The sequence below is a fragment of the Equus caballus genome, chromosome 6 (genome assembly GCF_041296265.1).
Source record: "Equus caballus isolate H_3958 breed thoroughbred chromosome 6, TB-T2T, whole genome shotgun sequence".
In the NCBI taxonomy this organism is placed as follows: Eukaryota; Metazoa; Chordata; class Mammalia; order Perissodactyla; family Equidae; genus Equus; species Equus caballus.
This window is the reverse complement of record NC_091689.1, coordinates 26,183,279-26,208,563: the sequence shown is the minus strand read 5'-3', so window position 1 is coordinate 26,208,563 and position 25,285 is coordinate 26,183,279. Positions and strand designations below refer to the sequence as shown.

The window sequence follows — 25,285 nt, the reverse complement described above, 5'->3', positions numbered from 1 at the left end:
TGTTGGTAACATCTAGATGACCTGAGTGCAGATGGTCCTCCCTAACGGATGGTGTGTGCCTTAAGGGCAGAGGCGCTGGGCGTCTCGGCCACATCCACAGCACCCCACATGCTCGCCAAGGGGCTTCAGAGTGAAGGAACGGTGGAGAGCAAGGTGACGGAGAGGGATGTGTAGATGCTGGGTGTCTTCTCTATGGGCTTGGGGTATGGGGATGCGCCCAGAGAGACACACACATGTGCCCCAGTCCTCCAACACCACACCTGCCCAGGCCCCAGGATCTCCCTGAGGCCTAGGACTGGCCCCTGACAGCAGCCTCAGCCCAGACCAAGCCCGTGCTGGCTCCTTACCCAGCAGCCTCACCTCCTGGCCAGTTTGGAAAGGGACCAGGAGTCACAGGCAGCTGAGGACGGCCCGGGCCTGAGCCTGGTCTGGTGTGTGCATGGGATGGGGGGGAGGTGGGAGCTTTAGGAAACTGCGCACGAGCATGCCCCTGACTAACCCTCCACGGCCCATGTTCCCAGGGACGCTGAGCGAGCAGGCCTTGCAGTCTGTGCAGACGAAGCCTATACTTGCCGGGAACCAGAGAGGAAAGGCCAGAGGGTCCTGGCATGCACTGGACCACCTGTGGGCTGAGCCAGAGCCCACAGCCACCGTCTAAGCTCCCCCTGGGAGGGACGGGGCCCCAGAGCTGAGCACTCCTGGGGGTTGGCGGCCTGCCCTCCAAACTCATCCTCAAAACCAGAGAATCCTCAAAACCCTCCTCCTGTCCAAGACCTCATGTTGAGCTCTTAAGACTCCCAAGTGTCCCAAGGAACAGAGTGACTCTTCCCTTCCTTTCAAAAGGCAGCAAAGCTAGCTTAAGTCTGTTAAATATTAGGGGAGAAAAAAGGTCCAGCAAAACCAAATGAGGCAGACATGGGGCACTGAGCAAGGCATGATTATGAATGAAGAGAGAGACTGAGCTAGAGACGGAGGAAGATAGAGTCCGAGAGACAGCGAAAAGGGCCCGGAGCATCTGAGAGCCTTGGCCCCAGTGCGGCAGGCCCCATCCAGCTCACTGAGGCTCCATCCTGCCTCCCACCCAGGAAGCGCTGTCCCAGCCAGGCCCCTCCCTGACTGCCCGGTCTCAGGGCACCAGGATCTCCATACTCACCTCAGGAGCTCTGCCACCCCCAAGGCCAACCCAGGCCTGGGGGAGGGAAGGCGGGCAAGGACAATGAGAGCGAAGACCCAGGACCAGGACGGGCTAGCACGCTGCTTCCACGGAGAAGGTACTGCCCGCTGTGCCTGGAGCAGGAAGTGATGAGAGAAGGAAACCAGACAGGTGGTTCAGGGCAAAGTCTGCCGAGGAAGCCCGGGAAAGGAGGTGTTCTCACCTGCACACACCCAGACCTGCCCGTCTGGGTCTGCCAGGGCCACTGGGCACGGAGGGCGGTGGTCTTCGCCCCTCTTAGTCCCCCACTGGCAGGTCCACAGAACAGCTGGGGACCCTAGGCACCCTGAGGACCCAGGGTACTCAGCTTGGCGTGGCTGGCCACTGCCACTGGCTTCCATGGAGGCCCAGGCCAAGTCAGTCAACATAGTGGAGGGGTGAGGCAGCAGTGGGCCTGCTCTGAGGCTGTCCCAGAGCCTGCCAGGGCCCTGGGGTCTGCAAGCCAAGCTCAGGCTGGGGCATCCTGCACTGGGCTTGGGGACCGTTGTCAGACGTGAGGATGCAGGCTGAGGCCAGAGGTTTCTGAGTCATCAGGAGTTCCTCTGTGGGGCAGAAGGGGTGCGGCCACTGCAGCTGGACCTGCCCAGACCCTGGGAGACCTCAGGGAGCAGGTCCACTTTCCTTTGCTCCCCTCCTCAGCAGGCTGGGCCACACTGGCCTCACCCAAGCAGGCACTTCCAGGCCAGGGACTCCAGGGCAAACCAGAGGGTGGAGTTCAGGACAGAGGACACACTGTGAGTGTGGCCAGAGCCTGTACATGGGGACACTGAGTGTGGCCAGAGCCCAGTTATGTTTTCATCAAGCCCAAGGAACACGAGCTACTTCTGAGGTCACCCAGCTAGAGGGTGGCCATGCTGAGTGGAACCAGCTGCTGGTCGAGAATGCCCTGGGGGAAGGGTCTCCCTCGGCTCTGCCGGTTGGTGCCTCTGGTGCCTCGTGTGAAGGGCTCATGTACAGAGGTGCAGACCGGGGAGGGGGCCGAGCGCTCAGGGCATGGGGACCACATCTGATCGCGCTCCCACAGATGCTCAGCTTCCTCTGACTCAGGGACGAGGCTTGTGCTGCCTCAGCCACATCCTATAAGCCAGGCGGCAGCTGCTTCCCCCAGGCTGCCTTTCTGCAGGTCCTGACCCTCCCTCCTCTGTTCACACCCAACCCCACAGTGGGGCCCAGACAGGGCGCTCTGGCAAATACTTGTTCCCAGACCTGGTCACAGGGAGAGTGTCTGGCCGAGCCCACTGAGGGTCCCTCAGAGGGGAAAGGGTGAGTCACCCATCGGGCTCTTGAAGACAAGCCGGCCCCGGCCCCCACCTCTCTGCCTGGGAAGGCCAGCCTCTGCCTTCTGGAGTTCTGGAGAGTTCTGGCACCTCACGGAGGGTGGGGAGTCTGATGGTGATGGGGGCCTGTTAGCAGCATTTTCTTTTTCTGGGCCGTACCCCAGCCCCCAGCCCTCCTTTAGAAGGGTGGTGCTCCTGAAGGGGCACCCTGCCTGTCCAGGGAAGAAAGAAGGAATCTTAATGGGGTGAGAAAACACTTTGGTTTTCTCTATTTTCATTTGAAAGACCTGCCTTGTAGCAAACAAGTCAAGGAGTGATGGATCCACAGAGAGCTGAGCAGCTCTGGGCTGCAACTCGAGTGCGCCCCCTGGAGCCCTCCCTGGGACAACCCAGGCGAACAGCCAGCCCCAGGCCGGCCCCTGGGAGAGGGCATCCTTGGAGCCACACGAAGAGGGGTGACACTGTGAGATGCGCTGTGACAGATCATCCAGGCAGGGCTATCCAGTGAGACGGCCAACTGCACTAGGGGCTCTGAGGCTGGGCAGGAACGTGGGGTCCAGATGGCCTCCTCCCCCAGGCAGGTCTCCGAGATGAGCTTGGCAAGATGGTGGCAGCTGTGAACAACCTGCCCCGGTGGAGACAGAGAGAAATGCCACTCCCTTTCTGTCTCAGTCACTCGGCTGCCAGGACAAAACACCACACGCTGGGGGGCTAAACAAGAGACATTTATTGCTCACAGTTCTGGTGGCTGGAAGCCCAAGGTCAAGGTGCTGGCAAATTCGGGCCCTGGCTGGCAGATGGCCACCTTCTCGTGTCCTCATGGGAAGTTCTGGTCTCTCTCCTCATAAGGACATTAATCCCATCATGGGCCCCTCAGGACCTCATCTAAACCCAGTCACCTCCCGATGGCCCCACCTCCTCACACCACCACATGGGGGCTGGGGCTTCCACATACGAATCTGGGGGGACACAACTCAGTCCCTAGCACCCTCCCTCCCTACAAGCCCGCCAGGCATAGGCCAGGGGTCCCTCTCCCAGGCTGTCAGGCCAAGAGCAAGTCCCCTCACCAAGGTCCCGACTGAGGACGTCACTGGGTTGACACAGTTTTCACCCCAACAGACACTTCTGAGAAGGGGCAACGGGCAGCTAATGGGAAGTTGGCTGGACAGGAGGAGTGACTGGAGGGAGGGCCACAGCTGCATCTCCAGACCCCCTGGGGACAGCATGCTGGGCACCCAGCCACCTACTGTCAGCTCCTTCAGGGCTGCCTTGGCTCTAGGGGGCAGCCTCGGCTCTAGGGGGCAGCCCTGGCTCTGGGGGGCAGCCTCGGCCACGGTGACACCGTAGGGGTGGCCTGCCTGGGAGACTGAGCCAGGCAGGGCATAAACACCCAGCATTTCAGCCCCATGTGGGACACTGGACATTCCAGTGCTCCCTGGCGAGGTCCTGGGCTGGAGGGCCAGCAACAATCAGGCTTCCTCCCCCCTCCCTTACAAACAGTGTGCACCCCAAACTTGTTCCAGCATCTGCCTCAGAGTCCAACCTGGGTCTGAGAAGAAAGTCACTCCCATGGGGTTTGGAGCTGGTCACTCACTGTCCACTGGCAACTAGGACCCGTCTGTGGGAGACTGGGACCGCCCTTGGGGCTCTGAAGACGTGCCCATCACATCTCCATGTGATTCAATGTGGCCCCTGAGGGGCAGGCCCGGTCCAGCAGAGCACCAAGGCCTCAGGTCCGGGTGTGCAGCCATGATGGAATAAGTCAGGAAAGATAAGACAGAGCTCATATGTGTGCAGAACAAACAACAGGCATTGGTGGTTTTTTTGGGAACCTGTCACCATACAGGAAAAGTGACCCAGCTGGCAAGACCCCCAGGTTACGTCAACCACATGTGCTCACTGAGTTGGAAGAGCAAGAGGTGACAGGAGACAAACCAGGCCAAGATCAGGGCCCACCGCGTCAGAAATGGTTAGGGGTGCAGGGCTCAGAGGCCTAAGGGGACACCCCCTCCCAAGTCAAGAGCATACGATTATATCTGGCACCTCCTACAGGAAGGAAGCAGGCCGCTGGGGTCTCTCCATGCCTGGGAAGACCATTTGAGAGGTGCTCCAGGCGACTGGAAGGCAGCCAGGAGAGGTGGGCCCAGCATGGGTGGGGAGAGGCGACAGGCATCAATTTGTTTCTGGGCCGGCTCCCTCCCGTCCTGTCCTGGAGCACACCCTGTGCCCCTGCTCCTCTTTCTCAACCTTCCAAACTTCTCCTCACCACCTGCCACCTCCTCCTCAGACCCAGCCCTGCCACCTCACAGGCCACCTGGTCCCCCTGCAGAGGCCGTGGCCACCCACAGTCTCGGCAGCACCCACCCAGCAGGGCGGAGGGCCCGCGCTGCTTGCTCAGTGAGGGCCGATCAGCCGCAGGCCACTTGAAATGAGACTCGCGCAGGCTGCTCGGTGCTCCCACACGTTTATCAAGTTATGTCCCAGAAACGCCTCAGGTAACAGTTCCAAACAGACCTGGTCGAGGTACACTCTCGCCTGCTCTAAGGCCTCTCCGTGGCCAAGGAGAGACGAGGGGGAGGGTTTCTGGAAAGCTCTGCGGAACAAAGAGGCACCACGGAAGTGTTCTGGCACCTCCCACAGCACCTGCTCGACCCCAGGCTGCCTCTCTCCAGGACGGGGGCTCTTCACGTGCAGCCGCCCAGCTCAGGACCAGCCACTGCAGCACTGAGACTGGCAGCACCATGTGAGGACGCCGTGGAGACCAGGAGTCCCCTCAGACCCCCCATCACCAGAGCTGACACGCGGGGCCATCCGGTTAGGTTTTCATCACTGCCATGAAGGAGGCCTGTGAGAGGAGAGATGGTGAGGTCTGGGCAGCAGCCGCCCTGGACAGTGGGGTGAGGGGAGGCCTGCCCTCCTTCTGCGCCCAGTGGCACTGCCAGGGGCTGTCACCACAGTCCCAGCTCCTCAGCCCCTTCGAGGCTCTGCTGCTGGCTCTCTTGGGAAGAGACAACGGTGCCTCGTGTCCCAGGGCACCAGGCAGCCCAAGACAGAGCGAGGGGGCCAGCCCCAACGTACCTCCTGGAGGAGCTGCCCCAGCATCTCCTGGCTGTGAATGGACTGCCTGTGGGAGAGAGTGCCACGTCAGCCCTCCTGGCCCCTCCCCGCACACTCAGTGGGCAGCGCACGCCCAGCCCACCATGCGCTCTCCTCCCACAGGCAGACAGGCAAGGAAGAGTCCTGAGGCACGTGGGGCTGCTGTGGTCTCCGCCAGCACAGGTGAGCGCTGGGCGTGGGGCAGGCGGGAGGGAATGGGGAAGGCAGGCACTGAGACGCTGAGGACCGAAGCCCCTCCACGGCCCCAAGCCCTACCTGTCTATCCTGGTGGCAATGGTCACCGTGAAGGACCCCTCTGTGTCGGGCAGGTAGGTGGAGGGCACAATCCAGTAGGCCCCCGCAGACAGGTGGCAGAGCCGGCTCACTTCCTGGGTGTAGCAATGTGGCACGCAGCTCAGCAGAGGCTCCTGGAGCAGCAGGGACGGCATGCCCTGCCTCCCACCAGCCACCGGGACCTGGGGGAGACCTGGGCTCAGACTAGGGGGCCTGCCTGTGGGGCAGGTTGAACTTGCCGTGGCCGCCAAGGCGTGCTTCTCCTTCCTCAGTCTCAGGGCACGCTCCCTTTCCCAGGCCCGAAGCAGCCCAGCTGGGGGACGTCCTGGGTCGTGAGCAGCCTGGTGCAGTCTGCTGGGATCTCATGCCCAGCCCCCAGCCCTCCCGCATCACACAATCAGCCCCTTTACCAAGGAGGAGGAACTGCCAGGCCAGCAAAGCTGCGCTCACCACTCACACACTGTTGCCAAGAGACCCTGCTGGGGGCCAGGCAGCCTTTTCAGGGGCCCGTGTCTGGGGGACCACTAGACTCTCCACTGCCCAGGCCCCCACCCTGAGAGTCACCTGATGGGTCCTGGCACTGGCGGGCAGCCTGGGGTGGAGCGAGGCTCCAGGGGCACCTGGGGCTCTTCAGGAGCTGAATGGCCGCCCTCCCAGCGGCACAGAACCTTCTCACTCAGAGAAAATCCTACTCTTCCCCTCAAATCATCTGTACTCCAGGATAAGCTTGTCCACCCCCACGACGATCCTGGCCCCCGCCCTCCTCACGGCACCTACCTGTTCACCACACCATCTTGAAGTGGGGCCCCCAGAAGCAGCCCAACTGCGCGTGGCTGGGGAGCTGCACTGTCACCACGGGATCCAGGCCCGCAACCTCTGACCTCTAGCATGTCACCTGTCCCCCTTGCCCAATGACAGGTCTGCTAAGTGAGTCTGAGTGTTGCTGGTAAGAAGAAGAGCAGACTAAAGCCAAGGAAGGTGTTCTGGCAACCCTTCCGTGGCATCCACACAACCTGGCTACTGGGGGTGAGAGCTCCCAGCCCCCACCGACTGCCTGGAGGGAGGCACTCCCCTTCTGCGGGGTCCCCGGGCTCACACCCTGTTCTAGGTTGACGTGCGGGATAACAGTCGTGCTCTGCAGCCCGAGTTCCTGGAAGCCACCTCTTCTCTTCTCTCCCACCCGCCTGGGATTCAGGCCCCACCGGCTCTGCTGAGCCCGCTGTGGCCTCACCAGAGCTGCTGGCCTGGGGGCTCCCTTGCAGCTCCCCACCCACCCGGCTTTGTCTTTTCTTCCTGATCTGAAAATCCTCTGGGCAGCACCACTGGGCAGACTGTCAGGCCCCGGATGTCTCAGTGAGCGTGGGCTCCCTCCTTCCCTCCCCTGCTCCTCCCCAGGAGCCCACGCCATCCTTCTTCCTGGCTCTCAGCCGGAACCCACACCCCGAGGAGTGGCCTCAGTGGGATGGGCCATGGGGAGGGGTGGCTTTGGGGTAGCTCCTGGTGCGCGACCACTCTGTGGTGCCCGCCATCAGGTCTCCCGGGTGGGAGGTGTGCTTCTGGGAACAAGTGACCCTAGGACACAGCTGTTTCGAGTCAGAACAAGCAGACATGGGGCTGCCTGAGCTGACCCGTGAGCCCCAGTGAATTATAATCTATATGACACCTAGAAATGAGTCTTGCACGCGACCAGCCAGCTTGGCCCAAGTGCCCAAATGACTGAGTCTGTGTCTCTGTCACATCCAGCCATCTGCTGTGGACACGGATGCTCTGAGAGCCCTCTCCTCACTGCCCCCTCGCCCATCCTGCTGGGCCTAGCCTGCGGCCCCGCCTCCCCCAGGAACATGGGGAGCTTGCCTGGAAGACGTGGAAGCCGATGGGGTGGTACTTGCTGTCCTGGCAGTGCTGGCGCAGAGTGATTCGGACGCAGCGGGGGCCCACGCCCTCGGGGACCGTGAGGGGGAAGCAGGGGTTGGTGGGGTAGGAGGCGAAGTTTCTGCTGCCCCCCGCTGTCTGGCCGATTCTCCAGGAGCCCCGAAGTCGCACAGTCTCCCACTCCCCGGTGGGCAGGGCCTCCCCAGGGGCGGGGCTCTTGGCTGCGGCCTTGATGGCACTGCCGGGAAGGACAAGCACAGGAGGGCGGCTGGTAGCATGCTCTGGGCTGCCTGGGTCACAGGCACGGACACACACAGGAGCCATGAGGAGGTGCTGGGGCCTCCAGCGTCCTGAGCCAGGCCCCCTGCCCCTCACCTGAGGGAGACTCTCCCGCTGGAGAAGACTCGGAGCAGGAAGCGCCCCGGCACGTCCTTCAGGAAGGTGCTGGGGACAGCCAGGTAGTAGCCCGGGGTGAGCTCACAGCGGAGGTGGACCTCCCGGTCGTACGCATGGCACACAGTGCCAGCCACGGGAGGTGCGGACAGGACCCTGGGCAGGCTGACCCGCCGCTTCTCCACCTGCGGAGGGCAGGCTGTGAGCGAGCATCCCTGAGAGCCGCCCGGCTCAGCGCCCAGCAGAAGGGCCTCTCCTCCAAGACGACCCAGGCGAAGGCCCCCCAGCCTGTGGGGCCCTCCCCGCTTCTCAGGGCCGGGCTGGAAACGCCCATGAACCGGGGCTGGCACTCAGCCCTGGGGTCAGCGGCTCTGGCCCTGATGTGAGCCTGCAAATCCTGCTGCTCTGGGAGGAAGCAGACAAATCTAGCCAGCTAACGCAACCTGAGGCCGGCTGGACAAGAGGCTTGCGACCACCGCTTTTGCAAGAGAAAAGCAGCATAATGTAGGCCACAACCACAAAGGGACAGGGCCCAGTGTGACGTGGGTCGTCAGACCCCATCAGGACATACAAGATGAAAGAGCACCCAGTGCACAAGCTAAGAGGCAGCAGGGGCCTGTGCTGGCCACGCTCCTGTGTTCTCAGGAGAGCAGGACAGGCGCCTCCCTCGGTGGGTGCCACGGACTGATCCTTGGACGGCCCCCCAGGATCAGACCACTACCATCCCCGTCTTGTAGGCAGGAGACTGAGGGAGGCAGGGAGGGAGAAGTGACCTCTTGAGATCACCTGGGAGGTGGCAGAGCTGGGCTCTGGCCCTCAGCTGGCTCCTCAGCAGTGGTCCTAAGACGCCTGCTCACAGAAAAGAGCTGCAGCCAGCAGCCCACAGGCGCTGGTCCCTCCTGCCAGCTCTGCTGGTGGCTGCTTCTGTTTTCTTTCCCTTTGGCCATCAGACACACTCCAGGCAGGGCGGGAGGGAGCTGAGTCCTGTGGACTCAGCTTAGCGCTGGTCTGTGGGAGCAGCAGCAGGCATCTGACCCCACGAGATGGCCCAGGGGAGGTGGGGCATGTGGGGCTCTTGGTGGTCACGTGTGTCCTGGCATGGCAGCTCCTGGGACTCAGACCTCCATGGGCCTCCACGTCCCCATCCACGCACCCCATGAGCAGGCAGCCAGGCCCGCACAGAGTTACCTTCCAGATGTGCAGGCCCACGGCCTGGTAGTCCTTGCCTGGGAAGCTCTCTGGGCTGCACGCGGCACGGTCAGCCCCTGCCAGTGCCCGGGCCCGGGCCGCCCAGTCCGCCATGCGCATTCTGGGCCTCTGCAGGACGGCAACGTACACCTCGCTCAGCTCTGAGACCCGCAGCCAGAACTTGGGGTTGCTGGGAAAGCCACTGTTGTTCCGGCAGCCTCCTGCAGACTGCCCCTTGACCCAGGCCCCAGGCAGCTCCTGAGTGTGGCACAGCACCTTCTCTAGGGCGAGAAATGCCACAGGTCAGCTCAGGAAGGGGCGCCCACACCAGCTTCCCCGCCAGCGTTGCTAAGACCGGGGAGAGCCACAGAAAGCCAGCAACCCCCACGGCCCCATCTCCCACCCCCTCAAGTCACCTGGGACGGGAGGGCATGGGACAATCTCTCTACACTGAAGAGGACCAAATGGGGCGCAGGGCAGGGTTGTGCCCGGGAGCCGCCACAGCAGGCACGGGCACCTGCACAGCCCTCTGACTCCAGCAGGCAGAGGCCACTCGGGCTGCTGTGCCCCCGGGAAGGCCTGCCCTGGGAATGGCTCCCGCTCAGGCCGTTACCTGAGTAGAGGCTCTGCAGGTGGCCGGCCTCGGTGATGGGGTAGCTGACAGTGACCTCATCGAACTCTCGGAGGAACTCCTCTTCCTCAACCCAGAACTCCCCCTCCTGGAGCTGGGACAGCAGCTCGGTTGCATCTGCCGGATCCACTTGGCTCCACCCTGGGCCCCTGGAAGGAAGCTCACCTCAGCGAGGCATCTCACAGAGAGCTGACGGCACCACCCGAGGAGCCGGGCGGGCGGGGACCTGATGGCCCTGCCAGCCCCAGGACAGCCCAGCTCCACAGCCCCTCCCCACGCTCACAGGAGCTCCAGGGCAGGACCATCTGCCTCTGGAGCCCCGTTCCTCCCTTGGATGGGCTCCTCACCAGGGCTAAGCAGGCGATGGAAGGAGGTTTGCCCTATTGCCTCTGCTGGAGCTCGGGAGGAAATGTCGGGTCACCAATGCGGGCCTAGCTCAGGGGAGCTATCCCAGCACCCTTGTTCAGTCCAGCTCCCCAGCGTGAGTAAGGGCTCTTACAGCTGAGCTGAGGACAGTGGCGCAGGCATCTCACAGGGCCCTGTCACCCACAGCCCAGCTGGGTATCTACCATCCCGTGTGCACTCTCAAGACAGGACCCCAAGCCCTAGGGTGGCCTCAGTCCCAGCGCCAAGCACGAAGCCAGCCTCGTAGGGCCATCTGGGGCCAAGCAGAGAACATGGTGGCCATGAGTGCCAAGTGGGCCTTGCTGGAGCCCAACCAAGCACCATTCTGACTGCTAGAAATGACCATGGCACAAGCAGGCACACGCAGTAGCAACGACTCCCGGCTGCCCCTCAGGGCCACACGCCCCTTTCCCCTCCGATGGCAGCGTGGCACTGATCCATGGCGCAGCCCTCGCTGGCACTCACCCCTCCTTCCAGGGCCCTTGCCAGCACCGCCGGCCCCAGGGGTTGTGGATCCTCAGCAGCAGGATGCTCTGACCGGCCCGACCCCGCAGCTCTCGCAGATCTGCGACAATGAAGGCATGGAACTCCCCCAACTCCCTGGCACCTGGGCGAGGAACGGCTGTCACAGGCAGGCAGGCCCCAGGCCGAGCAGACACAGAGGGCAGCCTCCCCCGGGAGATGCTCTAGCCCACCCAACTGTGGCTGCACTGGCACCCGATCCCCACAGACCACGACGGCTCCTTTCCTGAGCGCTCTGGACAAGTCTGCTCAGGAGGGGCCTTCACCCGTGTAGAGCCACAGCAAAGGACCCAGGTCTGGACTCTGGCGCAGCAGCCACCAGGCCTAGCAAGCCATTCCCTCCTCTGGCCTCAGTCCTCACCCAGAAGGACGAGGGGGGATGGCCGGCCCACCTGGCAGCATAGGGCACCTGGGCAGGGCTGGTTCTCAAGCATGCCGTGAGAGCTCTGTCACTGACGGGTCCGTGATTGCCCAGACACAAGGGAAAGCTCCCACGGCAAGGCCAGCTGGGGAGGCGGGGACGGTCAGGCAGTGTCTGACCAGACACCAGTGGGGAGGACCAGAGGCCCAGAGGGCAAATCACTCCACTTGGCCAGTGACCTTGGGACAAACAGATGCAGACAGAGACGGGCACCCGACCTGGGGAGGAGGGGCAGGGGTCCGGAGAGGAGGGAAGACCTCCAGGAAAGTCCTGAAGAGCTTTATTTAGAACCACACCACAGCCCCACCCCTCCCAGCCGCTCCAGGGGCCCAGCTTTTTGCCTGAGGGTTTCTCCAAAGCCTAAAGTGCCTAGAAATCACCTGGCCCCACCCTGGGGGCAGCTGATGCGAAACAGGCCAGCCCCTTACCTCCGGGGAGGCTCTGAGGCTGTGTCCTGCCCGGCCTCCCAGGGTGGCACTCTGCGGGCTCCCCTCGCCCCCTAAATGTGCTCTTGACCCCTGTCCTGGAGTCTGCCTGTGGGGAACCCAAAGCAGGCCTGTGCCAACCTTTGCACATGTGCTGGGGCAGTTTATTTCAATGTTCACATTCTTTGACCAAAAATCCCATTATGAAAATAGTCCTAAATATGACAACTATTATGCACAAAGATGTTCACTGCAATGCTATTTATAATAGCATCAAATTGGAAAGCCCTTAAATTTCCAACATTAAAGGAAGGATTAAGAAAACTATGGCAGACCTACTAATGAAATAAGATGTTGACAAAGTTTGTGCAACAACACAGAAAATGGTCTGTAACAGAAAATGCAAAATGTACATGAGTTAATGAAAAAATGCAGAGAAACTGCCCTAAAGAGTCAAATGCTTATGCTTGAGTGTTTTTTCCTTTCCACAAACCTTCTTTGATGAGCCCATCTGTTACTAAAACAAACACCTGAGTGCTGACTTTGCCAGGTGCCAGCCGGACAGATGGTACCCCCACCTGTCTCCTAGACCGAGCCTGCACGGCAGTCACCACAGCACCGGCTCCTGCCTCGCCCGAGTGCTATGTCCTGGTTAAGGGAAAAGGGATACCTTCCCCTGGAGAAGCGCAGACAGCAGGGGAAGGTCACACACCTAGACACCAGCTTTGAAGGACAATGTCCTGCTCTCAACTATACAAGTTCCTGTGTGCCTACAGGAGGGCACAGGTGTGAGCAGGCCCAGCACGCGGCCTTCCGCCTCACCTGCTCTGGGGCTGAGCACCGAGCAGCTTATCAGACACCGGTCTTTCAGGTCGAGCAGCTGCCGACAAGTCCTGTGTTCTGAGCCCCCAGGCCTGTCCTGTCGGTCACTGGTTCTCACCAAGTCCTTCAGGTTCCACCTTTCTGCCAGGCCACCAGTCAGGTCCACGAGGGCATCCGCCACCTGCCCGGCCCACAGGTGTTCATAGGACCCATAGATCCTAGGGAGACAACAAGGGAGTGAGTTCTGGCACTGGGGCGCAGCTCCCTGCCTCTCTTCTATCCCCACAGTCTGTAACACCCCAAAATCATCATCTCACCCACTGCTTTGATCGCTTCTCTTTACTCCCCTCTTACCTCCCACCTCATCCCCAGGTGCAGATGCAATCCCGCCTTCACTTGCTCCATGGCACAGGGTCCCAGCAATGCCCTGCTGCCTCTGCCCACACGCAGGACCTCTCCTGCCTCCAGTGTGGGCACAAGAGTGAGGCGGTGCGGGGCACAGAGGCTGTGAACACCCACTCCTCCATCTCCCAGGATCAAACCCACAGCCCAACAGCGGCCATCGGACGCAGGGACTCACTCGCACCAACCTCACCAGCAGGCTCTCCTCACTTCCTCTGCGCGAGGCCTGCCTGCCAGGGCGGCCTCTCTTAGCAGGATGGTCAATGCTTTCTAAGAGGGAAGTTCTTCAACTCAGACTCTGGTGAGGGTCACGGTCGGTCAGGACCGAGGTAAACAGGACTGACACCTAGGTGGCCTCACTGCTCCCCAACGACTTGCAAAGAGACCACCTGTCCCCAACGGTAAAAACAAATAGACGGAAACATCTTTCCTGCTGGGGCTTGAGGAGGGAGAAAGGACAATTCTCTCGCACTTCCTCTTTCTGGAGGCGAGGCCTTCAGGCCTGACCTTTAAATGAGGGCTGGGAAGGAGGGAGTGGGCAGGGAGCAGAGAGGCAAGCCACAGTCTGAATCTCGGTTTCTGTCTCTGGATGGTCAACCCCACCCCAGGACGGGCCGCCAGACCCTGAGAATGGACAAGGGCACTGAAGCCCAGGGAGAGTGCTTCGGGGGCAGCCCAGGGTGGCTCTGGCCCCAGCCCGGCCCGGCCCCTGCCGCCTCCAGCATGCGTACTTGGCGTAGGCCTTCTCCAGTAAGGGAAGCCAGAACACATCCTCTCTCTGGCACCGGGAGAAGCAGAGTCTCCCTGTAAGACAAGGCAGACGGTCATCTATGGTCACCTCCACCCAGCGTCCAAACTGCCAAATTCGACAGGTGAAGGAGCCACGGTACGTCTGGTCGAGCCAGCCCGGCTGTCCTGGAGGAATGACCTAGCGCGCGTGGGAAAGGCAAAAGGAGACCATGAGACCAACGTTGTGTGGCGCTTCCCAAACGTCCTAACCAGCGGGCGACCACGGCCGAGCCAGCGCACGGCACCTGCTCTCCTGCAAAGGAGTCTGCCTCACTCCAGGCCTAGAGGTCCGGGCTCCCGGAAAACCCGATCACTGGACAGAAAAGTAACATGCCTTTCAATAAATGCTGCAGGGCTGCACTGAGGGAGCCAGCCGTCTCCAAAAGCTTCAAGTCAACCATTATGTCCTACTGTCCCAAATAAGCACTTGACCTGAATCCCAAACAAACGTGACTTTTACAGGCACGAGTGACCCAATTCTTGACAGAGCCGGCTGTGACGGCAGGTCACGGTTGGCACAGCAATCCCCTGCAGGAACCTGGTGCCCCAGAGCTCTGTCAGCACCTGGAGCCAATGTGATCACTGCTGGGCCTTTTGTTCTGAACCGGCGTGGAGACATGGGGTGGGCTACACACCCAGACGGACTCATTTGGTCCTAGCTCTGCCACTCAGCAGCTGGAAACGTGACAACGATGGTTTTAGTGCCCTTGTTTGTAAAAAAGGGTCAAAAATTGAAAGCCGGCAACTGTGATGTGCTGAGCTCGGGCCCTGGAACACGGGCGGAGCTCTGAACGGGGTCAAAGTGTTGCTGCATTAATCGGTAACACTTAGCAACAAGCCAAACAGAAAGCCGTGACCGCTCCTGGGGAAGGAATCTGAGCAGGCCTTCCACGCCTGTGCTGACTGCCTAGCGTCAGAAACAGTGTTAACCACCTTGTGCCAATCTACATTCAAAAGTTGTGGGGGGAAAAAAAAGTCAACTAGCTAAGGAAACTTATTCCAAACCAGGGGCCTCGGATCCCTCAGCCGACCCTTCCCAGTCTAGGCTGGCACATCTGTGTTTTTATTCCAAATGCACGGCTCTGACTAAAGGAGAACCCAGGGCTCAGGAGATGGCAGGGCAGATAGCAGCCCCCTGGACCCCTGTGGGTGAGGGGGACACTGCGTCTGTGCCTCTGAGCCCCTGTCACCTGAGAGGCGAGCTCTCCCTCCACTAACCATGCTAGGCAGCCGCAGCAAAGCCCCACAAAACAAGAGGTTCAGCTGCCTGGCCTCCCGCTTCCTTCCTGTGCTCAGCAGACAGGAAGACAAGAGCAGAAGAGAAACCTGCACTGTCACAGACACCTGGTCCAGGAGGTGGCGGCTCTTCTGCAGGGCAGCACAGGCGCACAGGAACCAGCAGTCCCCCAGCAGGCCTTGCTTCACCTGTCCTTCCTGTGGGTTATCTGGAAACAGCCGGGGTGCGGCACAAATTTCCTGAAATAAAGAAAATTGTCTAGAGTTACATCATGCTTGATGACTAGTCTTAAAAACAAAGAACACAGGATTTAGGTGACAGACGCTGGGGAGGAGATGTCTGGTCATCAACACCGCCTAAGTGGGGTGGGGGGAGGGAGGGAGCAGCTGGCTTCTTGCAGCCATGACCTGTCAGCCCCTCCTGGCTCCGGATCGTTCTGTCCAGCTTAGATTCTGGGGTCCCTGTCTCTGTCCACCTTCCGCAATTGGCAAACTGCCAACTCTGGATGAATCCTACCATTCCCCTTCTCAAAATAGCTAAATGTTGGGCTAGAAATTGGTTTCACTTTAAAATTCTTTTTTTTTTTTTTTTTAAAGATTGGCACCTGAGCTAACATCTGTTGCCAATCTTCTCTTTTTATTTATCTATTTATTTTCCCATCTTCTCCTCCCCAAAGCCCCCCAGTGCATAGTCGTATGTTCTAATTGTAGGTCCTTCTGGCTGTGCTGTATGGGACGCTGCCTGAGCGTGGCCTGATGAGCGGTGCCACGTCCACGCCTGGAATCCAAACTGGTAAAACCTGGGGCCGCCGAAGTGGAACACGCAGACTTAACCACTCGGCCACAGGGCCGGCCCCTCACTTTAAAATTCTTAACAGCAAATCTCGAAAGGGGCCTCTAGACTCCTGGAAATCCTTCTGTTTCTCTAAAAGGCTCACTTTCTCTTATTCTAGACTAGTTTACACCTTCCCCTTTCTCCTTCTCTTCTCAAAACTCCCACGCCTCCCTTGCCCACAGCCCTCTGAGCTGACGACCTCACCTGACCCTTCATCAGAAGCCGCATGACCTGACCTTCTCTCCTGCCTTCAGAACCTGGCCTCCTGCCATGACCTCCTCCCTCTCCCACCTCCGCAGGCAGAATCCCATCATCATAAACCACGAGAGAGAACTCCAGGCTTCTCCAAGATACTGCTCCTCAGAGTGATTTCCCCTCTAGGCTTTCCTTCACGCACAAATTTCTTGAAAGGTCTGCCTCCCTAGTTCCTCCCTCCAGCTCACTTTCAACATGGGCCCCTCTAGCTTCTGAGCCAGTCATGCCCCCAAGACTGCTTTTATCACTGACACTTCTATGTTGTCAAATCCAACGGGCATGTCTCTATCCTTGTCCTTCCCAACACTCAGCAGCATCAGAAGAGTGGCTGTCCCCTGTCCCCAGCAGTTCCCTCTTGGCTTCCATGAATCCATGTGCCCCTGGCTGTCCTTTCACTTCTTTGCCTGCTACTTCTCAAGTTTACCTGTCAGAGTACCCGACTGACCCCACTCAGATCTGACCTCTCTCTTCTTCTCTACCCATACTTTCTCCCGAGATCCTCTTCCAGGCTCTGGACTGCAGGCCATCACTATGCTCCCAATTCCCACATCCAGCCTCTAGCCTGGATCTTCCTGAGCTCCCAACTCTCACATCCACCTGCCTGCTGACAGCTCTGCTTGAACGTGTGAGAGCAAAACCCAACCCTATATTTCCACCGCTTGCTCCCTCCCACCTCCCAGTTTCCTCCAGCACATCAAACCACCCACCCAGTTGCTCAGGATTGAAATCTAGAAGCCATTCTTGATCCCTCCTTTATCCTTACCTCTACTTCCAATTGGTTGCTAACACCTATCAATCCCCCTGCCAAAATATTTCTCACCTCCACCCACTCCAACTGGAGGTTGTCATGCTAACCTGAGTCCCTTCACCTTTCCCCAGGACTAGTGCAATGGCCACTTGCATTCTTGCCCCCAAAATCCATTTCCCACCCAGCAGTAACAGTGAGCTTCTTAAACATAGATCCAGTTGAATCACTCCTCTACCAAAAACCCTCTGATGGCCTCTCATTGCACCTAAAATCCACTTTTTACCAAATTCCACCAGATCCTCACACTTTAGTTCTTGCAGCCTCCCCTGCCAAACAGGCCCTCTCAGTGTGGCCCAAGGAGAGCACCTCAGCTGCCAGAGCCAAGCAGTTCTGGCTCTGTTCAAGGGCTGGTGGTTGTGCGGGCGTCTCCACTAAGACTGTGTGCACTCAGAGAGGGCAGTCTTATTCAGCAGATACACCACTTCTAAAGATATCAATGTGGCACTAGGCCCGAGAATCCCTTTGAGTAGCCATCTGAAAGTGCTTACATCTGAAAATGCAGGTGCACAAAGTCCGAAACAAATTTGGAGAGCACAATGGCTTTGCTTTGTAGGGTCAGCCTGCCCTTTCCAGAAGAGCAGCAGAAGACCTCACTGCCCGTGAGCAGCAGCCACAAGCAAACACAAGAAATGGAACACGGTGGACCGCTCGTGCCCAGAACAGCCATGCAGACTAGAAGCCAAGTCTGGTCAGACGCCCTTAGAGCAGAAGAAGGGAAGTGGGGCTGGCGTGTGTCTGTTCAAACGCCCCCCTCGCTGTGCCCAGACTCGGCTTGTGAATGGAGCTCTCACAGGTTGGGGCCACGAGCTCAGGGTCCAGCACATCCTGAGTGGGCTTGAGAGGGAGCTAGAAGTCGGGGAGGGAGCCTGGGGCCCACTCCTGAGGACGGCAGCAGCAGACCCTGCTGACCACTGAGTGCCCAACCCCGGCTGACCCGGCCGCCTTCCCGCCGCTTCAGCCCGGCCCGCGCGCTAGCTCCCGGGCAGCAAGCAGGGTCTAAAGACCCGGCCCGCGCCCCGTGCCCCACCTGGGGCCGCCTCCAAGTGATGTCCTCCCGGAACTGGGCCAGCGGCGTGGAGAAGCTGGAGAAGAGCGAAGAGTCCGAGGCGGGGAAGGCGGCGTCCTGGAAGAGCTCCCTGGCCGGCGCCCGCATCTTGGGCGCCCCGGGCTCCCATGTGCATCCCGCGCCCCGGCGCCGAGCGCGGCCGAGGGGCGCGCAGCCGGGAGGGCGGGCAGGTATGGCCGGGTCCCCAGCCTGCCCGACGCTCCCCTGCCTGGCCGGGCCCTCCAGACCCGCGGGACCGGCCGCGAGGACCCGGCCAGCGCACCACCCGGCCCGTCGCCCCGGTAACCGCCGGGGGCGGGTCCCAGACTGCAGCCAGTTAGGCACGGCGCTCTGTGTCACGTGACAGCAACGACCCAATCGTTCTCGAGCATTGGGAAGTCCGCGCCAGGTTCCCCGCCCCCCAGGGGGCGTGGCGCCCCAGCTCGGCTATCGCGATGCCATGCCGTCGCGCCGGCTGCACTCCTCTTTCCGGCCCGAGGCTCAAATCGTGAGGCTGCGGGCGTCTTGTCTTCGGGCCGGGGTGGCTCAGGCCCGGGCGTCGGACCTCTTGTACTCGCCGGCTTTGGGGGCTGAAGGAACTAGAGGCCGCCTCGGCTGGGGTCGGGTCGCGGACTACAAGTCCCAGCATGCTGCGCTGCCTCCCAGCATGCGCCTCTCCTTCCGGCGCACGGCGGGCCCGGCTGCTTGTTGCGGGAAGAGCCAATGGGACTCACTTGGGAAGGAGAATCATGAGCCGGCCGTGGCCGACGTGGTGTTCCGGTGGTCTTGGTTGTGTGTTGGGGTCCTGGGGGAGGAGACGGCCCGGGGAGGGCCTTCCCGGGTCTGGGAGCTGTCCTCAGGCCGTCTGGGATCGGACGCGCTGGGTCGTGAGTGGGGCGGGGGATGAGGCTGCAGCATCCTCGTGGTCCCCAGGTGGCCAGGCATCTTTTCCTGGTGACCTGGACGGTGCCCTGCTGGACGTGCGGTTATAGCTCCTGGTCGCTCAGTGCTGAGGGTTGGTGAGGACGGGGCTTCGGGACCTGCTGAAGGTTTCATCCTTGCTGTAGGACTTGTCCTTCCCCATCCTCATTCCTGGGAAGGCAGGCGTCAGCCGGAGGCTTGTTCTCTGCCTGCCCCTCCGCGCCTGCTTCACTGCGGTCGGACAGGGGAGGAGACGCGGGCTCCAACCCTTCTGGGGACAGCTTTCTGCCACCTATTAGGGCTTCTCAGATTTTGCATCCCTTCTTCTGCAGTCAGATCCGAAAAGTCCTTCCTGCTGGAAGACAAACTGAGCCTGATCCAGGAGCCCTTGCCCCGGACATTCTGCTTACTCGGGAGCCCCAGGTTCCTGTGACAGCTGCGTCTCCTCTGAGAGGACGGGCAGGGTGTGCATGAGTCGCAGCTGCTAGTGGTGGCATGACCTTCTGCTACCGTGACCCCACCAGTCCCCAGCCCTGTGGTTTGAGGTCCTAGGGTACTCATCTCTGCTGAGGTTCTAGAAAAGGGCATAACCACATAGCCCATCTCCTCTCTCTGGGACGCTAGGGCTGACTTCATGACCATTCAGCACTCGCCTTGTGCTAGCTCTCCCAGAAGATGTTTCCAACTCCTTGGCATGCTGGAGGCTGCACTGTAGCTGAAAGGAATCAGGAAAGGCCTGGGCTGTGCTTCACACAGGGTCCCAAAGGAGTAAGAGAAATTTCTTCCTTGCCCTGGAGTGCTGGACAGCTGGTCTGCTCCGGGTAACACATAAGAGTTAGCAGCATAGCTGGGGCCAGCCCAGGATCTAGACTTTTCCATGGGGTCCTTTGCTGTGCCGCTTACCCAGGCTTGCAAGCTCTGGAAAGCAGGCAGCTTCCTGTGGACATGTCAGTGACCAGGGCTAGGCCCATGCCCAGAGAAGGGGCCAGGAGACAGCTGGTGCTGGGTAGGCAGCATCCCAGGCCTGGAGGGATGTGCTGACCAGCACTGAGATGGCATTAGAGCACCTCTCCTATCGGCCTGCCTGGCATAGCTCCTGCTGTGCCACCCTTACCACATATGCCCTGTGGTCCCATCCCCCACCCCTAGGTGTAGAGATGCTCCCTCAGCCCATTAGTGCATTCCCCTCTCCCTCCTGGGCCTGCCCCCAGCCCTGCACAGAGTGGGGCCTCTGGCTCCTGGGGTTTCAGGAGGAGTTGGAACCAGCCTAGGGTGGTGGGACAAGAAGGTATTCTGGAGGCAGCTGGTTCATGACCCGTCTCCACAGCTGCAGGCTCTGGAACGGAGGCAGCTACTGAAAGTCTGAGCCTCCGGGCCTGCCTGTAAGGAGGGAACACCACCCCCAGTCACAGTGCTGTTTGAGGGTTACAGGAGGATGAAAGTAAACGTTCCGCGAGCCCTCAGGCAGGACCAGTCTCCCCACTGACCACACTCCACCCGGTGGACTGTACAACACATTCCCAAGCCCATGGATGTTCCCGGCCCTGTAGAATCTGAACTCTGCCTGCTCCCTGCCCCACCCAGTCCACTTGTGCTCCCCACCACTTGTGCCCTCCGCCCCCAGGTTATCACCACTCTGGAGTCTTTGCGCTCTGTGGCTTTGCTCACACTTGTTCTCCCTGGATGATGCCCGTGTCATTTTTCCCGGGATGTTCCCTGACTTCCCAGCCAGGAGGGCTCTCTTCTGAACCCCTACATCTCTCCATTTGTTCAGTGAACAGCAACCAGGCACTTCTCTGTGCTGGGCACTGCTGTCTCACGGGGAAACAGAGATTAGCAACCAATGTCTTGCCCACAAATCACCCATAATTAGGTGCGTGTGGGGAGGGGAGAGCTGAGGTGCCCCAGGTGAAGGGACAGGCGGCAATAGCTGGTGGAGAAGGAGGGGAGGTGTACTGGGTAAGGGCTCATCCTGCGCTGGCAGACTGCCACGTTCCCTAGGATTCCCACACAGCCGCTCCTGCCTCACCCATGAGATCCCTGGTTTTGATTCTGTTTAGTTGCTGTAGCTGCAGTCATCTGGGGAGTCTGGGTGTTTCCTAGCTCCAAAGTCAGAGGTTTTAAGAAGGGGCATGTGCCCCAGCTCCGGGCAGTGGGGCCCCGGAAGCAGTCGGCTGAGGGCTGCTGGGGGACTTTCCCACCATCCACAAAAGGCTGGACGCTGGAGTGTTCTCTCAGAGCCAGCCTTTGGCTGTCAGTGTGTGGGCATGTGGCACCAGCAACTGCTGCAGTCGGCTTGTGACCACAAAGGGTCCAACCAGAGGACAAAGGCCAATATGCTGAGAATCCAGAGCAGAAGGAGAAAGAACCTGGGTCTCTGGTGATGTCCCTGAGCCCCTGAATTGGTCGGTCCTAGAGCCACCCCCCCTTGGGACTTCCTGGTCACTGGAGATCAGACATGCACTTTGAGCAATTTTGGGTTAGATCTTTTGTTTCAGCATCACAGACATGGTGCAGAGCCCCCATATTGATTATCTACTACTGCGTAACAAATTACCCCCAAACTTAGCGACTGAAGATGACAGACATTTATGATGTCACAGTTTCCGTGGGTCAGGAATGTGGCGGTGATGCAAGCGGGTGGTTCTGGCTCAGGCTCTTGGGAGACCGCCCTCAAAATGTCGCTCAGGACTGAAGTCCTCTGGAGGCTGGCTAGGCCTGGAAGACCCACTTCCGAGCTTGCGGGAGGCCCCAGTTCCCTATCAGGTGGACCTCCGTGAAGCTGCTTGAGTGCCCTCACGATGTGGCAGGGGGTTTCTCCCTGAGCAGGTGATCCAACAGACAGGCAGGATGGCAGCTGGAGGGTGTTCTGTGACCCACTCGTTCTGTTGTTCCTGCAAATCCCATTCATTGGAAGTGAGTCACCGAGTCCAGCCCACCGCTTCAGGGGAGGGGTGTTAAGCTCCACATTTTGGGGGGAGGAGTATCAGAATTTGGGGAGGTATTTTAGGACCCCGCTCAGGCCCCGAGGGCTGAAATGAGAGTGGGGCCTGTGCAAGGAGGAACACTTTGGGAGCCCAGGATGGTGGTGAGGATGCCCAGTACCCTCTGGGGAGGGCCCAGCCCAGGGCTCTGACCTGGTCCAGAGGTGAGAAACCGCCTGGGGCTCTGAGAGAGTGGAGGCAGATGGCACATTTGCACTTTAAAGTGGACACAGAAGTTAGTCCTTGAGGCTGCAGTGGGAGAGGCAGATTTTGAACCAGCAGTGGAGAAAGATTTAGTTTCTCAGAAGGTGCTAGTCACGTGACTCACAGAGGGCGGATGCTGCAGGTGGCGCCAAGTGAGACAGCCCAGGGCCCTGCTTTAGGCTCTGGCAGTTTAGGAAGCTCATGGGACTCCTTGTCGTAAAAGAATAGCCTTTGTTCAGGAAAACGCCTGGTGCCGACCGGGGTTAGGCTCATTCTCAGTAACACTGACAGTTCTGAAATGCAGGGCAGTTTTAGGCTGGTCCGCCAGGCCTTCTCTCTGAGGTTGAGGGGCTGGGGCAGGTGGGAGGCAGGCTCTGTATTCATCACGGGGTCCCCCCACCTTAGCAAGGCCCTGGGCCCATAGGACCAGCTACCAGCACACATCCTGGGGCTAACGCTGCCCTCTAAGCACTGAGAGATGGCAGGAGCCCCGGCATCGCCCCCTACTGTGGGGCCAGGAGGCATCTAGATCCCCAGCCCGGGGCCCCAGCTCACCCTGAAGTCACCTGAGCAAGAATCGCTGGAAACCTGGTCCTGCTGGTCAGGTGTCCTGGCTGCTCTCTGGGCCTCTGTCTCCTTGTCTACAAACCCTGTGGTGCAGAGGGCCCCAGGGCGGTCATGAGAATTAAATGAGAAATGATGCAAAGTGTGTGGCTGGTCCTGGGCCCGGGGGGCAGCCAGGGAGGGCCACAAATGTGGGATTGTCTCCATTCGAGTGAAGTGGGAGTGGGGACCTAGAAGCTTGGGTCTCTCCCCTTCTCGGGCCTGAAGGTTCCAGCTGAAGGAATCTTCCCAGGCAGGGCTGGAACCAGAACCGTCTTGGTATTTCCTGCAACCTGCAGTCACTTCTTCAAGAGAAGTGAAGCGGGTTCTTCCCCTAAGAGCTCACAGGGTCAGAACTCATTGGAAACACAATGAAACGTTGAGTTTGTCTGGTCACCACACATCCCAGAGGTCGGTACTGCTGTCCCACTTTACAACCAAAGCTTCAAAGGCAGGAGGGGGCGGCCCAGGACCGCATGGCTGTAGGTGGGACATAGCCCCCTTCCCAAACCAGGCAGCCCTGGTTCACTCCGCTCACTGTGACAGAAGGAATGGATTCTTTTGGGGTGATGTTTTAGATTAAGTTTTGGGGTTTTTTCCTACCCCATTATAAAAATAATACATGCTCCTTATAGGAATTTTTTCCCCTGTTCCAAAATGGTCACATGTTCTTAAATTTTGTAATGAACTCCATGAAGATAATTTCCACAGCTGACCTCAGTCTCCCGAGGTGAGGGCATTTCAAGACGCCAGCTATTTATTCTCTGCTTCGGGGGTGTTGTATTCAGATTGTGGAATCTTTTTTTCTCTGGCTCCCTCGTTCATATTTGAACAAGGAGACGTTTATCTGGGCCTGAGGGGCTGATCTCCCCAGCACCCTGCGCTGCACCCATGGGAGCCCCCCAGAGGCTGTGCTGGGCGGGCGGCACTGCGGACAGCCCTGCCGAGCCCATTACCAGCGGTCATGTCTCTGTTCTCGGGCCTCATTTCTCCCAGGGTTTGGCCTGGTGACCATTTAGAGAGAAAGTGATTTTAAGAAATCCTCATCAGCTGACATCAGATTCCTCTTAGTAAGAGGACAGTCTGTGTTGGGGAAGCACGTGGATGGGTGTGTGGGTTGGTAGGCTGTCCAGGGCACGGCAGCCTCCGGTGGTCCAGCCTGGCTGGGGGGTGGTGGGTGGGGCTTTGATGGGGGAGGAGAGATAAGGAGCAGGCGGGGAAGTGAAGGTGGAGTCCTAGTGGGTGAGGGCTGGCGCAGGCCCCCCCCCCAGCAGTGTGCAAGGAAGGACGTGTGGAGAGCACGGATGCCTTGATCAACTTGAACTTCTTTGTGTGGCTTGATCTGTCTCTCCATGACCCCAGGTCTTCGTGAATTCTACAACTTAACTCTTCCTGAATACTTTCCCTTCTAAATCCCTTTGCTGACTCCAGTCTTGATATTCCAGCCCATGAATCTCATCTTCATTCTGACCATTCTCCTGAGTTTTTGTTTTTTAATGGTTGCCTTTAAAAAAATCTCCAAGGACTCTGGTTCTTTCCATTACTCCCAGTTGTCTTACGAAAGCCTGTCCCCGTTTGATGGTTTTCTCCCCCAGTTTGTGTCGCTGAGATTTTAATTCCGGGTGTTGCGCAGTCCTCTGCTGACCACTCCACCAGCTGCCTCCCTGGGTGTAACTCTGCTCTGTGCAGCGTGTGGGCTCTTCTCTGTAGTTGGTGCGCCCCCCCCCCACCATGGGTGCACCATGGGGCCCTATCTTTAGATCTAAAGGTCCCTGAGGTTCTGCCCAAGGCATCTGGTCTTAGGAGGTCCCAGTAAGAGTGGGGGATGGGAGAGAAACATGCCAGGGACAAGTCTGGACTGCACAGGACATGGCCCGAGGGACTCAGAAAGCCTTCCTGGACCCAGAGAGGCTCTGGGCATCGTGGGCTCTACCGACAAATCCACAGTCTCCCTCACTCCTTGCCTCAGGCTGCAGCTCTCCAACCCACCTCTCGGCAGCCCTCTCTTGTCAAGGTCCCACCTTCCTTGGCCCCAGCAGATCTGATGTTTGTGGCCATTCCTCTCCCCTTTCTGGGCAGCAACACCCTCCCCCCCGCCCCCACCCCCAGCCCAACTGGCTCCATCGACACCACTCTCCTGCCTGACTACTCCCTCCTCCTGAAAATCCCACTGTTTCCCAACATTCTGCCCTCTGCTCTCAGGCCTCATGGTGGTCATTACTGCCGTTTGCCAACCCCCTCACTTCTGTGCATGAGGTGGGTGTGGTTGTGTGGGGCCAGTGTGAACGGACGTGGTGTGTGGCCCCCAGCGCCTCTGATCGCCAGCTCTCATTTATCTCTGGCAAGGTGCCTGGAACATTCAAGATGTCCTCTCCTCCATCAGCATGGGTCCCTGAGGAACCACAGGGACGGGAAGCCACCCCACGCCACAGCCAGCCTGAAGTGGACATGCAGCACGATGAGAAATAAACCCAGGCGGTTTAAAATGTTGGCATTTTAGAGCTGTTTGTTGCTGGCGCAGAACTTAGCCCATGTGGCATAGAAATGGGCCCCCGGAAGAGGGGTGCTGCTTGAACCAAATGACACAGGACACGCACGCCATTGGCTTGGGGGCTGCCTGTGGCCTAGTACCAGAAGCTGGCCT

General features: G+C 59.5%; 2 protein-coding genes across 9 annotated transcripts in view; both read right to left on the bottom strand.

Annotated features, from left to right (window-relative positions):
• Nucleotides 1–1,486, bottom strand: part of GPR35 (G protein-coupled receptor 35) — a 34,037-nt gene extending 32,551 nt beyond the window's left edge. The window contains exons 1-2 of one of the 2 annotated variants that reach the window (XM_070270721.1): nucleotides 1,377–1,486; nucleotides 1,154–1,287 (exon numbers count right to left, since the gene is read on the bottom strand). The gene's annotated coding sequence lies outside the window, so the exon portion shown is untranslated. Of the gene's footprint in view, nucleotides 1–1,153; nucleotides 1,289–1,376 lie in introns of those variants that run through there. The other variant, XR_011439883.1, reaches the window with a different exon arrangement.
• Nucleotides 1,487–3,194: 1,708 nt separating this feature from the next.
• On the bottom strand, nucleotides 3,195–18,234 carry CAPN10 (calpain 10). 7 transcript variants are annotated; one of them, XM_070270718.1, is made up of 13 exons: nucleotides 17,912–18,234; nucleotides 14,969–15,226; nucleotides 13,693–13,765; nucleotides 13,150–13,231; nucleotides 12,560–12,777; nucleotides 10,835–10,976; nucleotides 9,947–10,113; nucleotides 9,334–9,614; nucleotides 8,128–8,330; nucleotides 7,735–7,990; nucleotides 5,863–6,062; nucleotides 5,569–5,614; nucleotides 3,195–5,335 (listed from the first exon to the last, which is right to left on the bottom strand). In XM_070270718.1, exons 1-13 carry the CDS (start codon nucleotides 18,035–18,037, stop codon nucleotides 5,306–5,308), a joined length of 2,082 nt encoding a protein of 693 aa, XP_070126819.1. In that variant the 5' UTR covers nucleotides 18,038–18,234; the 3' UTR covers nucleotides 3,195–5,305. The 7 variants fall into 7 exon arrangements, with proteins under 7 accessions (XP_070126819.1, XP_023498515.2, XP_023498516.2 ...); XM_023642747.2 differs by having other exon boundaries at nucleotides 15,077–15,226; XM_023642748.2 differs by having other exon boundaries at nucleotides 15,095–15,226.
• Between the last annotated feature and the right edge of the window lie 7,051 nt (nucleotides 18,235–25,285).

What these genes read in the sequence shown, in the direction of transcription:
- CAPN10 (XM_070270717.1), bottom strand. Translation starts at nt 18,037, where the DNA reads ATGCGGGCGCCGGCCAGGGAGCTCTTCCAGGACGCCGCCTTCCCCGCC. An exon ending in TCACTTGGAGGCGGCCCCAG is followed by an intron (nt 15,227 to 17,911) that starts GTGGGGCACGGG and finishes TCTTTATTTCAG; the next exon opens with GAAATTTGTGCCGCACCCCG. An exon ending in TGGGCCTGCACATCTGGAAG is followed by an intron (nt 8,331 to 9,333) that starts GTAACTCTGTGC and finishes TGCCCTCCGCAG; the next exon opens with GTGGAGAAGCGGCGGGTCAG.